Raw genomic sequence first — 13,272 nt, 5'->3', positions numbered from 1 at the left:
CTTTTTAGGCTGACACTAAAGAAAGCCACTTGGTACGATCCTTACAAACTTTCCATTCCCATTCACATCCATACATCTTCTCATACAGGACCGCCGGTCACGAGTACTACACTACGTTTTTAAAAAGCATGGCACGATTAAAAAAAAAATAAAGACAATTCGCATTGCGCTTGTTCATAAGTATAGATAATTTCATATCACAAGTTACCCCAAGATTTTTTCGGTGATACTCTAATACAATTTCTTGGGATAAGATCTAGCAAGTCTTTTACTGTTTTTGAACAAGTTTTGTAAGGGTTAGAAAACTGAAATTGGGTAGACTAGTTATCCTTGATTTGTTTGATCGACAATAAGTGAAGATTACGCTTTGAAGCGATCTCGATTAGTGACTATATCATACTGTATTCTGAATGTTTTCAATATCGACATGCTAGATTCTATACTATTTATTTCTTCGAATACAATGAGGTAAGGAACATAATAAATATTCCAAATGTTTTTAAAATCGTAAGATACAATACGATTTTAAATTCAGGAAAGAACTCTCGAATATTGCTAACTCTCTTATTCAATACTAATTCGTTAAAATCACAATGTCTATCATTTATCATTCAGTCTAATTGTTGTTTAGTACGAATTCTAATTTTAGAGGAAGATTTTTGCAAATTGCTTTACAGACGTAAATAGAATACGAGTTTCTACATAATTAAATCTGGCAACGAATTTATCAATGATGTTGGTAAATTTAGCCACATTATTATAAAAAAAATCAGTTTTTATAGTTGTTTTTAAGTACTTTGACCTATGGTTGAATAATAAATCTAACAGGTTCGTAAAATGCCACTAATATTATAATCGACCGCGAGCAAAGTTCGCACGGTAAAGTATCCTATGTAATAATTTAGTTTATAAACTATCTGTGTACTACAATTCATCCAAATCCGCCCAGATACTCGTGAAAGAGTAACAAACATACATACATTCATCCTCCCGAACTCTCTCTTTCTCTCTTTCGTGCCTTCCTGATCCTTCTCCTCCACTTCACTCTGACCTGGACATCACTCATTTATAATGTTATAGTATTAGTAGGAGGCGAAACCTTGCGAGGATAGGACTTATGTTGTTTGATGGAATTTGGTACATGGATAGTTTATAATGTGGACATAGCAAACTTTTAACCACAGGAAATCTTTTTACACAGACGCTATTGCTCGTAACAGCGTCCGTGTAAAACTAGATATAGATAAATCAAAGGATCTTATGTAAGCCAATTAGCCAAGACTGGAAAACGCTTAATAGTACGGAAATTAGCATGTTAGCTAATTTGAATGATAGATTAGACCGGTAAAACCACTTTCTGGGTAAAAAATATACTGATTTTTGCGGATAGCCTTTAATTATGACAAAGTCCAGCTTTTGATCTTGGACTTTGATCAAGCATTTACAAAACAGATTCTTTTGAACCAGTTTCAGTTTTTGCGGATAGCCTTAAAAACAAATTGGCGAACAAAAACTATGTTGATAGTTTAATGAATAGTTAGAGATGGAAAATTTGGACAAGGACTATTGCATTTGGCCTTACAATCTGTTACTAATCAAGTTAGCTACGAGACGATGAGAATAAAAATCAGACTTTGAAAGATATTAGGCCGACCTAAGCTGATTATATTGCAACTATATTACCCTGTATAACGGATAAAATAGTCAGTTTAATGTACATACCAGATGTAAGAAGTTTTAAGTAAATTTTACAATAATGTTGCACAATATTATTGTAGGTCTTACCCCCGGTTTCTGAGGTACATTTAGCGGTCTTTTATCTATTTAATAGCGTAATAAGTTCATATAAAAAAAAAGTTTGAATAAGTCCCGGTAAATGTGAATCAGAAACCGGGCATTAGAGGTTAATTTGGTTTATTCAAGGATCGATCCTTGAATAAACCTAAACAGTAAAATATAATTATATTTTGTGTAGAACGAAAAAGAATTATCTGACTCCTGCGATTTTTGTTGCCCGTCTTTTAGTTAAGAAACGTTGATTACAAGATGCACTTGCCAGACAAAGCGACTTTCGAACAAAGAAATTGGAAAACTGTCATCAGTTTCACTAATTTAGGCAACATTTATGACGAATATTCACAGGTACAAAAGAGATCACAAAATTGCGAAACGAGCTGCCATTTATGTGGCAGTGGCTACAGAATAACATTTTGAAAGACTTGAGACTTTCGAGGCTTGAGTATCGCCTAAAGTCCGTATATTCGAGTATCCACTCAGATTTTTCTAGGCAACGAATTCACCCAGAAACCAGCCAGTAATAGTAGCACTCCATAATTCCTCTTACCTGATTCAATAGCCTCTCTCTCTCGCTGCATGGCCTCCTTCATCATGAGTGGACTGACGAAGAACTGGCTGAACATATCCATAGCGCGCTGTAAGTGCTTCTCTTGTATTTCAAAGTAGAATGTTGTCACTTCACAGTCCGTTGATGCGTTGTCGGAGCCACCTTTTTTCTAAACAGAGATAAACGGAATCTTATATGCCAATGGTTTATAAAAAAAACTTTATCTTAGACCTATTTCAACTTTTATAAATATACAATTTTACTAGCGGGCTGGCCTGACTTCGTCCGGGTATAGTACAGTTTTATCCCGTAGATTCGATTCCCGTGAGAATTTTGATCCCATCGTTACTATACAAACCTTGTTACAAACATATTAAAAAAATAATTGTCCAATTCAGAGCAGTTTTGAAGTTATGCGCGTACTTACATTTCAGTGATTCATTTTTATTTATATAGATGCAATATGCATCAAGTCATATACGCCGTGGTCACGGTCGATGCAATTCGATCATCGGGTGAACAAATAAGGTATCCTAATATTAAATTTTCATACGCATTTAAGACCCGTTGCATTATAATATCATGAGTACAAGTTGCGAGTTTTGCGAATGTGTTTTTGGATAGAGTGTCAGTTATATCTTTGCATACATTTAATGAGTGACGTTAAATACATGCAAAGATCTATCAATTTTTTTACTTGATGATCTACCTGGCCTTAGACTATATAGATAAAAAACATAATACAATATTTTTAACTAAAAATATCAGCTGCTCAAATTTCTGGTTTTCACATTAACCCTTCACTGCCCAAGTCAGTTAACACATAAAAATTTAACCCACCATGGGTTGTTGGCGGTAAAAGGGTTAAATATAGGGAAAACTGGGTGAGTCATTCACTTCAAAATATTGTTTTAACATTTCTGACTCAATGAATACTGGTAAATGATTAAGGAAGTACCTATACCTACATTAAAACAATTTCGCTGCCAGTTATAAGGTTTGCTACACATACATATATTCAGTTCACCACGTTCGGTTCGGCAATAGGTTGGTGATGGGTATACAAGTAAGTTTGTAAACAATGGTTTTTTTTTTCTGTTTCTGCTGCTCCCGTAAATGGCGTCATTTAGGGTGGTCAGTGAAAACCAGCGCTGTGTTGTGGTTTGTCACAACCAGCATAATGCTGAGTGACCTCCCTGTTGGCACACAGGACGCTGCTTATTTAATATTGATATTTTTGTGTTCTGATATGGTTTCTGTGTGTTCAATAAATACTATTTTCTTTCTTTCTTTCTTTCAATATTTATCGAACAACAAAACCGACTCGACTTGTTCAGTTTGTGAAGATCGGGTTCATATACACATATTGGTTTTGCCAGCAAGGCCAATGAATGCCGAACAGAATATGTGTGTAGCAAGCCTTACCAACAAAGAGAATAGTATTTCGCTGAGCTGAGCTTTTAATATGTGTAATCACATGACAGAAAGGTATGTAAATACGTCCATTGTTGTTGATTCATTGTAACATACATGTTTTTATATTCCAATTCTTAGAAGCCACAAAACTTAAATTTACCTTAAGATATCCATTCAGAATGTTAATAACATATTCCATACATATTAGCTAAAATAATAAAACAAAAATGACTAACAAATTTTCTTTAGCAGTATGGCCAGTTTCCTTACCTTAATAAATGAGTCGAACTCATTCTCTTTGGGGAACTTCTCGCTGCCCATGAAGACCATGTGTTCGACGAAGTGTGCCAGACCCTGGATGTCTGGGGGGTCGCTGTAGCTGCCCACACCCACGCATAGCGCACACGCCGCCTGAACAAAAGAAAAAAAAGATTTAGAAACTTCGACGTCTTTTTTCATATTTTTTTCATTAATACATAAATACATAATATCACACCTGTTATACTCGAGGGTAGGGGTGTAAGAAATACAACCGCGTTTCGCCATTAACAATTTTAGTCCCTTGTAAAGGAGGGCGAGCCTTTTGTCTATGCCGGGCACGTTAGCATACTTCGGGCTACTATTGAGAAAAAGATCAATAAGCACTACGTTCGACCTGGAAATCGAACCCAGGACCTCATAGTTAGGCAGACTTTATTTTTCCTGTTAAGATAATTTAAAAAGTAATATGACCATATGGAAATTGCGTCGAAACAACTCGGTGAAAACCGCAATCGGTATAATATATTATATTACCAAATGTTTCAGCTTTGAACAGCTGTATAATTTAGAACATCCATGTATTGTATTGTACTATAGGTACTCCTTTAAGACAGTTGAAGGGTGTTTTCAAAACTAATGGTTATATAATATGGCACACTTTTGAAACGAAAGTTTCATTATAGTGTGAATAATTTATTATTATGAGACTTATGTCCGGTTTAATCACATTTGGATAAGTATCAGATAACTTATTTGATGGAATTTTGACAGCTGTTTTCAAACATTTGTAACTTTATCTAGCACGTAGGTTAACGGGTACTTATTCATAAGCAATGTAACTGGTTCTTATTCTATATTTCTCTTTCTTTATAATAACTACCTTGGCTTCCCTTCATATTTCCATCGTTATGAGGATCTATCCATAACTAAAAAAACACTACTCCCGCACTAACCCCCGATTTCTGAGGCACATTTAGGGGTAGTTTATCTATTCAATAGCGTTTAAGCTGATATAAACATCACAGTGTGTTTTAATAGATAAACTAAATGTGCCTTAGAAACCGGGTATAGGAATACTCTTGTGTCGCGGGGACTTTTACGAACATACAAACAACGGACGCAAAGTATTATTCTGCAATATAAAATTATTGAGAGCAAAATTAGGTTAAGATCATTTCAGAGCATAAGGAAAGAGGTGAATGTTTTCCTGTAACCGTACTTGGTTTCATGATTCAAGATCTCGGATGACTAGGAGTCATTGTCTGGGGCATCTAGAGGAAAAAAATACCTATTAAATGTAGTTCAATGCACCAACTTACCATGCTTAAAAAATATACCATGGCTATACAATTGTTACATCAAAAGGAGATCGGCAGATTTCGTACAGCTAAAAGTTTGTGTTGTTTCGTAACAGAATTTGTACCACTTACTAAGGGGACTAAGTCACTTATTTTTATTTGGGAGTATTATTCTTAGAAGTCCGGATTAATTAGAAAGTATTTGTTTATTTAAATAATAATTTTTGGTCCATGGCTTATATTTGTTGACAACTAAAGAAAAAGAAAATCTCATGAGACGTCACTTTTCGTCTGACGTCTACGCATCCGCCAATTTGCTGTTGTTTTGAATTGTGGTTTTGACAGCATCTGAGCAATTTAGCGAACTATCGGGGCTTCTAAAAATGGACATAACTTTTACCTCCCAACTTTTAAAAATATAAGAATTTTAAAATAAGCTTGTCTATTATATTAGCTACCAATTAAAACAAAAAGTAAACCTAAACATGACATTTTATAAGCTGTACGAATTCTTCATATAAACCTGCCGTTCGCCTTTAGCAACACGAGATAGACTTGAAATATTCTATTAAACATCGGATATAAGCGCATCTGAATAAATATGAAATTGATGTATTTGTATTGTGAGGTTAATGTGAGTTCCACTGTAGCTCAAGCACGAACAACTCGTCGATAGCCAGCGTTCAAATTTACTTTACCATATGTTAAATCGAAAGTACGAACTGCAGATTTAAATGAACATCGAAGATCTCTCAAACTGTAAAGTTTTCGATTTGTATGTAAACAAAAATATTTCGTGTTCTGAAATTAGAGCGCTTTTACAATTCCCCTACAAATTGGTATCGAGTTCGATACGAACACTTATTCACAAGTTTTCATGCTACGGCTACTGGTAGGCATTTAATTAATGAGTGTATTCGTAATTATGATCCCTTTAGTTAGAGGGAGGTGAAAGGATAGTGGAGGCTTGCCCCAGAGTTGCAAAGTCTCTAAACAGGACTTGACCAAGACCTTGCTTTTCAAAGACCAACACACTCTTATTACCAGGACAGAACAGTGTCCAGCAGTTGTATAGTAATAGGATATAGATATAGGAATTGTATTCAAAAGCAGTCAGAATTAAACATCTATAGAATCAAACACTTAAAACGAATCTGTTTTTTCCTGTACATTCTTTCTATGCTGCTTTTATGTAACTTAATGTGCCGCAGATAATAACTAGAATTATCACATAATATCACTTATACACTTGCGTCATATTTATAATTGATTTGTATAAACGTCGATTTTCAACAGACTCGTACCCAGCAGTTAGACAGTAATGGGTTACAACGTTTATATATCTCAATCAAAATAAACTATTTTATTATAACTTATTTTCATAATCTTAAATATTTCTTCAAATATAACCTAGCGAGGCATACTGTTTTTTTTATTATATCTATGCCTAATAATATAAAGCGATAATTTGTTTGTAGCAACTGAAACTAATCTCTGAAACTAAAAATATCTACTAACGTATTCTAAAAATCTAATAGAAAGCTACAATATTCCAGCTTAACAAATTTTGACGAACGAAGACGGCTGAAGTCTCTACCTAGTAAATTATCTAGAGCCACAAGTATTGAAATCGTACCGTGTCAAGTGTAAGCTGGGTAATTAACATCTTGCATCTCTTTTTAGACAAAATCTGGTACGAGTTCTTCAGATATTTTAATATGTTTCTTTTGTTGCAAGCCTGTCGAAAGCAGACGTGAATGTTAGTTAACCGTTTACGATCAAATTTACTAAGGACTGGACAATTTAAAACTAAATATAATTAAGCAATAGGAATAAATTAATCCATTACTGTCCCACTGCTGGGTAAAGGCTTCCTCCCGGTATGAGGAACGGTCTACCACGCTGGCCAAATAATGCAGGTTGGGAGACGTAATACACTTGGTGTATTCATAGTATTCATCATCCAAAAAAACTATAGAAGTATGTCTACAACTGTAAGTGGTGTTATTAACCACAATGTAACCTGCCTTTGTTGCTCTACTTAGTCACAGCTGCTAAAACGTTAATTATAGTAAATAATAATGCTGAATTTCAGGTAGGTAGTGTAGGTGAACCACTATTAAATAACAGTATCGCTCTATAAAGTAAATAGAGTATGAAAGCGATCAATCGCGCAGGTGAATATTTCGACATAGTTGACGCAACTACGACGAATTAACTAGACTGAACTGAAACGGCCAAGTGCGAATTGGACTCGCGCACATAGAGTTCTGTAACATTATTTAAAAAAGATAAAAAAATCATATTCGTTTTATGGGAGCCCCGTAATATATTCTGTTTTTTTGGTATCTGTTGTTATAGTGTTAGCAGATCAGATATACCTACATTATTCTGTGAAAATTTCTACAGTCTTAACTATTATATTTCATGAGATACAACCTAGTGACAGACATACAGAGAAGTCTCAGAAATAGGGCCCTGTTTTTACACTACGGCACGGAACCCTAAAATGTGAGACTGACGACAAAATCTAATTGTATCTGCAGCGGCTCGAAATTTCAAGGTCTGTGTGAACAGCAGGCATTTACCTAAGAGCTAAGTTTTCAAATCATTGTTATGCCTCCACTAGCAGCCGTGTCGGTCTGCAGGTTGTCTTAAAACTAAGTATGTTCAAATACTTAATAGGCGAAAAATTCTACAAAGATATAAAATCGTACTTCTTTTACCCCCGTTTTTTGTGGTACATTTAACGGTAATTTATCTATTCAATAGCGTTAAAACTCATATAAAAAACGCTATTGAATAGATAAACTACCGTTGAATGTACTCAGAAATTGGGGCTAATTGATTACTTTGTTCTGTTTTGTGTTTCCTAAAGTAATAACCACTTCAAGACTAGTACCATGACTGTTTTCGTTAAGAAAATACTGCTATAAAGTTAACTACTATTACAACATTATCACTTAATATTAGGATGAGTCTATAACCGGAAAATTGCAGATTGAGAAAGCCATTACGTGGGACTTTGTGGAGGGAATAGGTAAAGGATATTATTGAAGATTAGCATTACTCACATACGGAAAAAAATGTACCGTTTAAGAAGCATAATGATAGATACAGGACGATGTAATGAGATTTAACCAAGTACTTATCCCACACACGGGATTTCATCTAGACAATTCGTCGAACGTTACACTGTATCATACTGAAAAACCAGGATAGCTCTATTATTCCTACAAATGTAGTAATTTGCTTATCACGAAATTACACTTTACGGTCGGATTTTCCCAACGCAAACGTAACGAGAGTTTTACAAAAGATTTACAGTTCATCTAATTTACAATTTCAATTACATCTTCATTTACAGTTAACGTTCTTTAAACAATTTGTCACGAAGATACGTCCTAAAGATCGTCATAGCAATTTTGTGACTTTACCCTTAAAACCCCTTACCCTCTAAACATTTGTCGTTCGTTATGCATTATATTCACGTCTACCACCGACTATTTAATGAGATGCACGTAATGCACGTATCGACCTTGGCCGTGCAGTTTGTCTACCTAAATTAAAAGTGTCTTTTGTATGACAAATGAAAGACTGACAACCGTCATTGCATCGACAAAATTGGACAACTTACGCAAACGGACAATCGGTCAAATTATGCATTCTATCTGCTCAAATAAGAAAATGGTTTCTATTTACCCACTGATAAAGACAACAACACTTATTTGGGGAATGAACCCATTATAAACAGAATTTCTCCTTTTTTTCAAACCAATCAGTACTTACTATGATTGGTTTGAAAAAACCTGTCAAACTATGTTTCGTTAATCCGAAATTGCGTTTCAATCTGGTGTTCGATAACTATCACGCGTCTAAAAAGATATTTGGATTGACTAGTTGTAGCAATTGCAGAAGATTCAAATTTCATTCAAACAAAGCTTGGATATAAACGAAATCGCGGTGAGCATCAACCGAAACTTTGTACGAAGTTTCGTTTTTGTTGGATTATAGCAGGCGCCCCGATGTAAACAGTTTCCAGTTTAAGTAATTATAGGTCTAATTGTATATGTAAAAAAACGCTAGTATATTTTAATCATAACACAATACTTTGATTTCTCTTAGTACGTTGCAATAGCGATCTTTATACAATTATTCGCAATGTAATAATTAATTGACTTATTAAGATAGTTACGCTTTATGGACGTCTGATTGTAATTATTCCATCGAGTACTTGTATTTGCTTGTAATTTCATGATTTTATAACAAATGCTCTGGACGAAAAATATATAAATAAGTCACTTGCGTATTTGTCTAGTCTATCTAGAATCTGTAACATCTAACGAGTTAGTCCATGACATTCGATCGAAACGTCGAGTAAACAAATTAGGTATCGTAACCTTTAATTTTAAATCACGTTTAAGACCCGTTGCATTATAATATTAGGATTTGCTTTAAAATACTGTGTGTTCACAAAAGTAGGTAATCATTTGATAAAGACTTTGATAAATCTATAACTGACTAATCGCTGGTTACTATTCTCCTCCCGGAGTGAGAAAATGGGTATAATTTTGCTATATAAAGTAATTGCTTTTATTGTCAGGACTTCAGGAGAGAGGTCTTAAGATAGGAAGATATATTCTCGTTAGTTTTTGGAAATCAGTATTTAAATGCAAAACGTGCCACGGTTTTATAATGAAGCTTGAAATTAATTTATGTGGCGGAGTGAATGCAAAGCGAGTGTTTATGTTACGTCGTCACGGTTGATCACTACCCCTTGTGGAAATATAATAAAAACTTATAAAAATGTCGATACTTTGCATCATAAAGAATTATATTTGGTTCAATTATGTTTTTCTTCACATAATATAGTCCGAAGTTTTATATTTCTAATCCACTATAGACCATAATTACTATGATTATTGATATGTATTCAGGAAAATCGGACAGTGGATTACTGCTGTACCAGGATTTACACGAATATGGCCGGTGGTTATAATCGAAGGTTGTGAACTTTACCCTACTTTCAGCCCCTTGAATCTGGTTTCCTTTAGAAGCTTTCTCCTTCGTTATCAGTTCAGAATTAAAGGCATCTTTAGTTCACCATAGTGGCGAAGTGAGAATTATAAACAAAATGAATTAAATAGTTAAAAACATACAACGTATTCAACACTAATCTCTTTATAAAGACCTCATCTTTGACAGAATCTCGTTGTAATTTTACATCGTTGACGAGTGAACCGTGCACATGTTGATTACCTCTAATCTCCCGTAATGACATCCTTACACTTATCATTACACTGACGAGTGCATGTAATTCCGTGTCCTAGTCTAACATCTGTGTAGGTCTGTGTCTAAACTTGAATTTATTGTGGTGCTTAGTCCCATTGCGAGCGTTTAGCGACGAGCGATTCCTATTTGAAATCGTACCGTCGCGTCGTCAGATTTTTATGGTAATCGTTTTGTTACAATAATAATCAGACACGACAGGCACTAATTGACTCAATAACTAGGTAGCACCATGCGAAGGTTACTTATGAAATTTTGGTATTTTTGTTTATTATCTTATTTCTCTTTATTCATCAAATCCACCAGAACCGGCAGAAGATAGTTAAGTACGGTATCGTAATATCGATCTTACTTACCCCCGGTTTCTGAGTATATTTAGCGGTAGTTTTTCGATTCAACAGCGTTTTTTTATATGAGTTTAAACGCTATTGAAAAGATAAACTACCGCTAAATGTACCTCAGAATTCCTCGGGCATTAAGGACTCTTAACCTCATTTGAACTCGATACTTGAATATCTTGCTAAGTATTCTCCACTGTCCCTGTATTTTTATCGCATGTTATAACTACATTAATATTGGATACCTCTATTTCTGCATAAGTATATAGGTTAGTAGATCAGGCGGATAATTAACAGGTATTTTCATTCATCTTCTGCCCCTTTATTTATAGGATAGGTTATCCGACACTTATCCATTAGCTGTAAAACCGACCCATAATCTTTTATGTAGCAACTACGCAATAGTCATCCGCTTACAGTGAGACCAATGCTTTTATATCACACACTATTATCCATTCGCGGGCTGCACTTGACACAGAATAAATTGATAGAATACTCTTGACATGATTCGATCCAGCGATATGTAGATCGTAGGAACAACTAAATGGAAGCAAGGCCTCATGTTCCTTCCACTACTGGAAGTAGGCGGTGTTGCCTGACTATCAAACGATAGATATCGTATGATATTGACTTGTTTATTTTAGATAATCTGTGGTTAATAAAATATGTAATATTATACATATATTATTGCGCTCCTTAATAGACATACCGTCTTATTCATAAAAATATGAAGTTATGAAAGGCTTATAAAGAGTTATGTTTCTTTCACTCCTTAGTGGAATGAAAAAGAGAAAACATATTGTTCTAGTTTTTTAACTAAAATAGGTTTATAGTGTGTTTATGAATAAGAGGGATAGTGAATGGATAATATATTAATTAACGGACTTTACAGTCTCATTTATACGAAGTTATTTTCGTATACGTATTTCAGATACCTATTTTACATATCACGGATCTAGTGAGCATTAGTGACTATGGTAGTGGATTCGATTACAATAGTGTCTCTTGTTTAGTATTAGATTCAAGAGCACTCAGCTTTCTTTCATATTTCAAGTCAAGTTTGTAATCGCACGCGAGCTAACGCAGTGCCTAGTCATCGGAATATTTAACTGTCATGATCGATTTGACGATTTGCCAATATTCTTGCACTAGTAATGCAACTCTGACTAACCCCCGGTTTCTGAGTACATTTAGCGGTAGTTTATCTATTCAATAGCGTTTTTTGTTTGTATGAGTTTTGACGCTATTGAATAGATAAACTACCGTTAAATGTACCTCAGAAACCGGGGGTAACTCTTAGAAATTCCAAACAGTTATTGCTTTGAAATTGAAAAAGTTTAAAGAACAAATTAGGCACTGGTTTTTCTTTTATCATACAAATGTTAAAATAACAATGTATTACAGTAACTGTTTATCACAATAGGTCTGATCGGCCACGTTTGACCGTCCCATGGCCCACATAATGCAACTAACAAATGAAAACAAACATCAAGGTCTTGGGTGAAGGTCGCCTAACAGCTGAATCTATAAGTAAACAAGCAAAAAATTCAACTGTGTGTGTTTTTTGGGCTGTTTAGATCATTACTGATGTTATTAGCAGTTGCAATTACAGGTTTATTTTCTTTAGTATATAATAGGTTATGGGAATTTACGAGACGACGCAGTTTACCCTGAAATTACTACCTACCTACTCGTACCTACTACACATGCAACGCGAAAGTTTAAAAGTTTTCTTCTCTCCATGATAATATTCGCTATTCTCCGTGATAATATTCGCGTTGAACAATTTTACGTGTTTTATTACGAGATTACGAAGCTTCAAATCGCAAAAAAGCGCAACATTTGCTTTTTGATTTTTTTAATTTACTGTTTAAAATATTAATTTGTTTATTGAGTGTCAATATTCTGCAGTAGTATGGCTTAAACATTTACAAAGAATAATTATTTTATTTCCTTCCAATTACTAATTGATTAAGTATATTATGGTTATACCTATTGTGGTATTTATTCATTAATTTATTATAATTTCGTGTCGAAGACCTCATATTTCTAAATAAATTAATTAGTAATTCCTTTTATGCAAATCACTTCAGCAAACATGACAGTTTACTATAGGAAACTTAGTAATGACAATATTTTGAAGTACTCATTCATGATGTTTAAATAATACTCATGTTTAGTAATAATATTATCAAACACCTCGACTTTGTTTGTAGGCACATTCTCTGAAATTACTGTACTAATTCTGAAAATATATTTCCTTATAGAGCCAATACCAGGTACATTTGAGATTAGGCTAGACCACACAAAAGAGTATATTTACTTT

At 34.3% G+C, this 13,272-nt stretch overlaps 1 protein-coding gene across 1 annotated transcript in view; it reads right to left on the bottom strand.

The window, feature by feature from the left end:
• The window catches only part of LOC142981379 (nardilysin-like), a 39,664-nt gene that overhangs the window by 25,133 nt on the left and 1,259 nt on the right, over nucleotides 1-13,272 (bottom strand). The window contains exons 3-4 of the mRNA XM_076127266.1: nucleotides 4,031-4,171; nucleotides 2,345-2,513 (exon numbers count right to left, since the gene is read on the bottom strand). Of these exons, the coding sequence (XP_075983381.1) occupies nucleotides 2,345-2,513; nucleotides 4,031-4,171 (310 nt within the window). The remainder of the gene's footprint in view (nucleotides 1-2,344; nucleotides 2,514-4,030; nucleotides 4,172-13,272) is intronic.

The sequence above is a fragment of the Anticarsia gemmatalis genome, chromosome 20, assembly GCF_050436995.1.
Source record: "Anticarsia gemmatalis isolate Benzon Research Colony breed Stoneville strain chromosome 20, ilAntGemm2 primary, whole genome shotgun sequence".
NCBI lineage: Eukaryota > Metazoa > Arthropoda > Insecta > Lepidoptera > Erebidae > Anticarsia > Anticarsia gemmatalis.
Note: the sequence above shows the minus strand (reverse complement) of the source record. Positions and strands in the feature narration are given on the sequence as shown.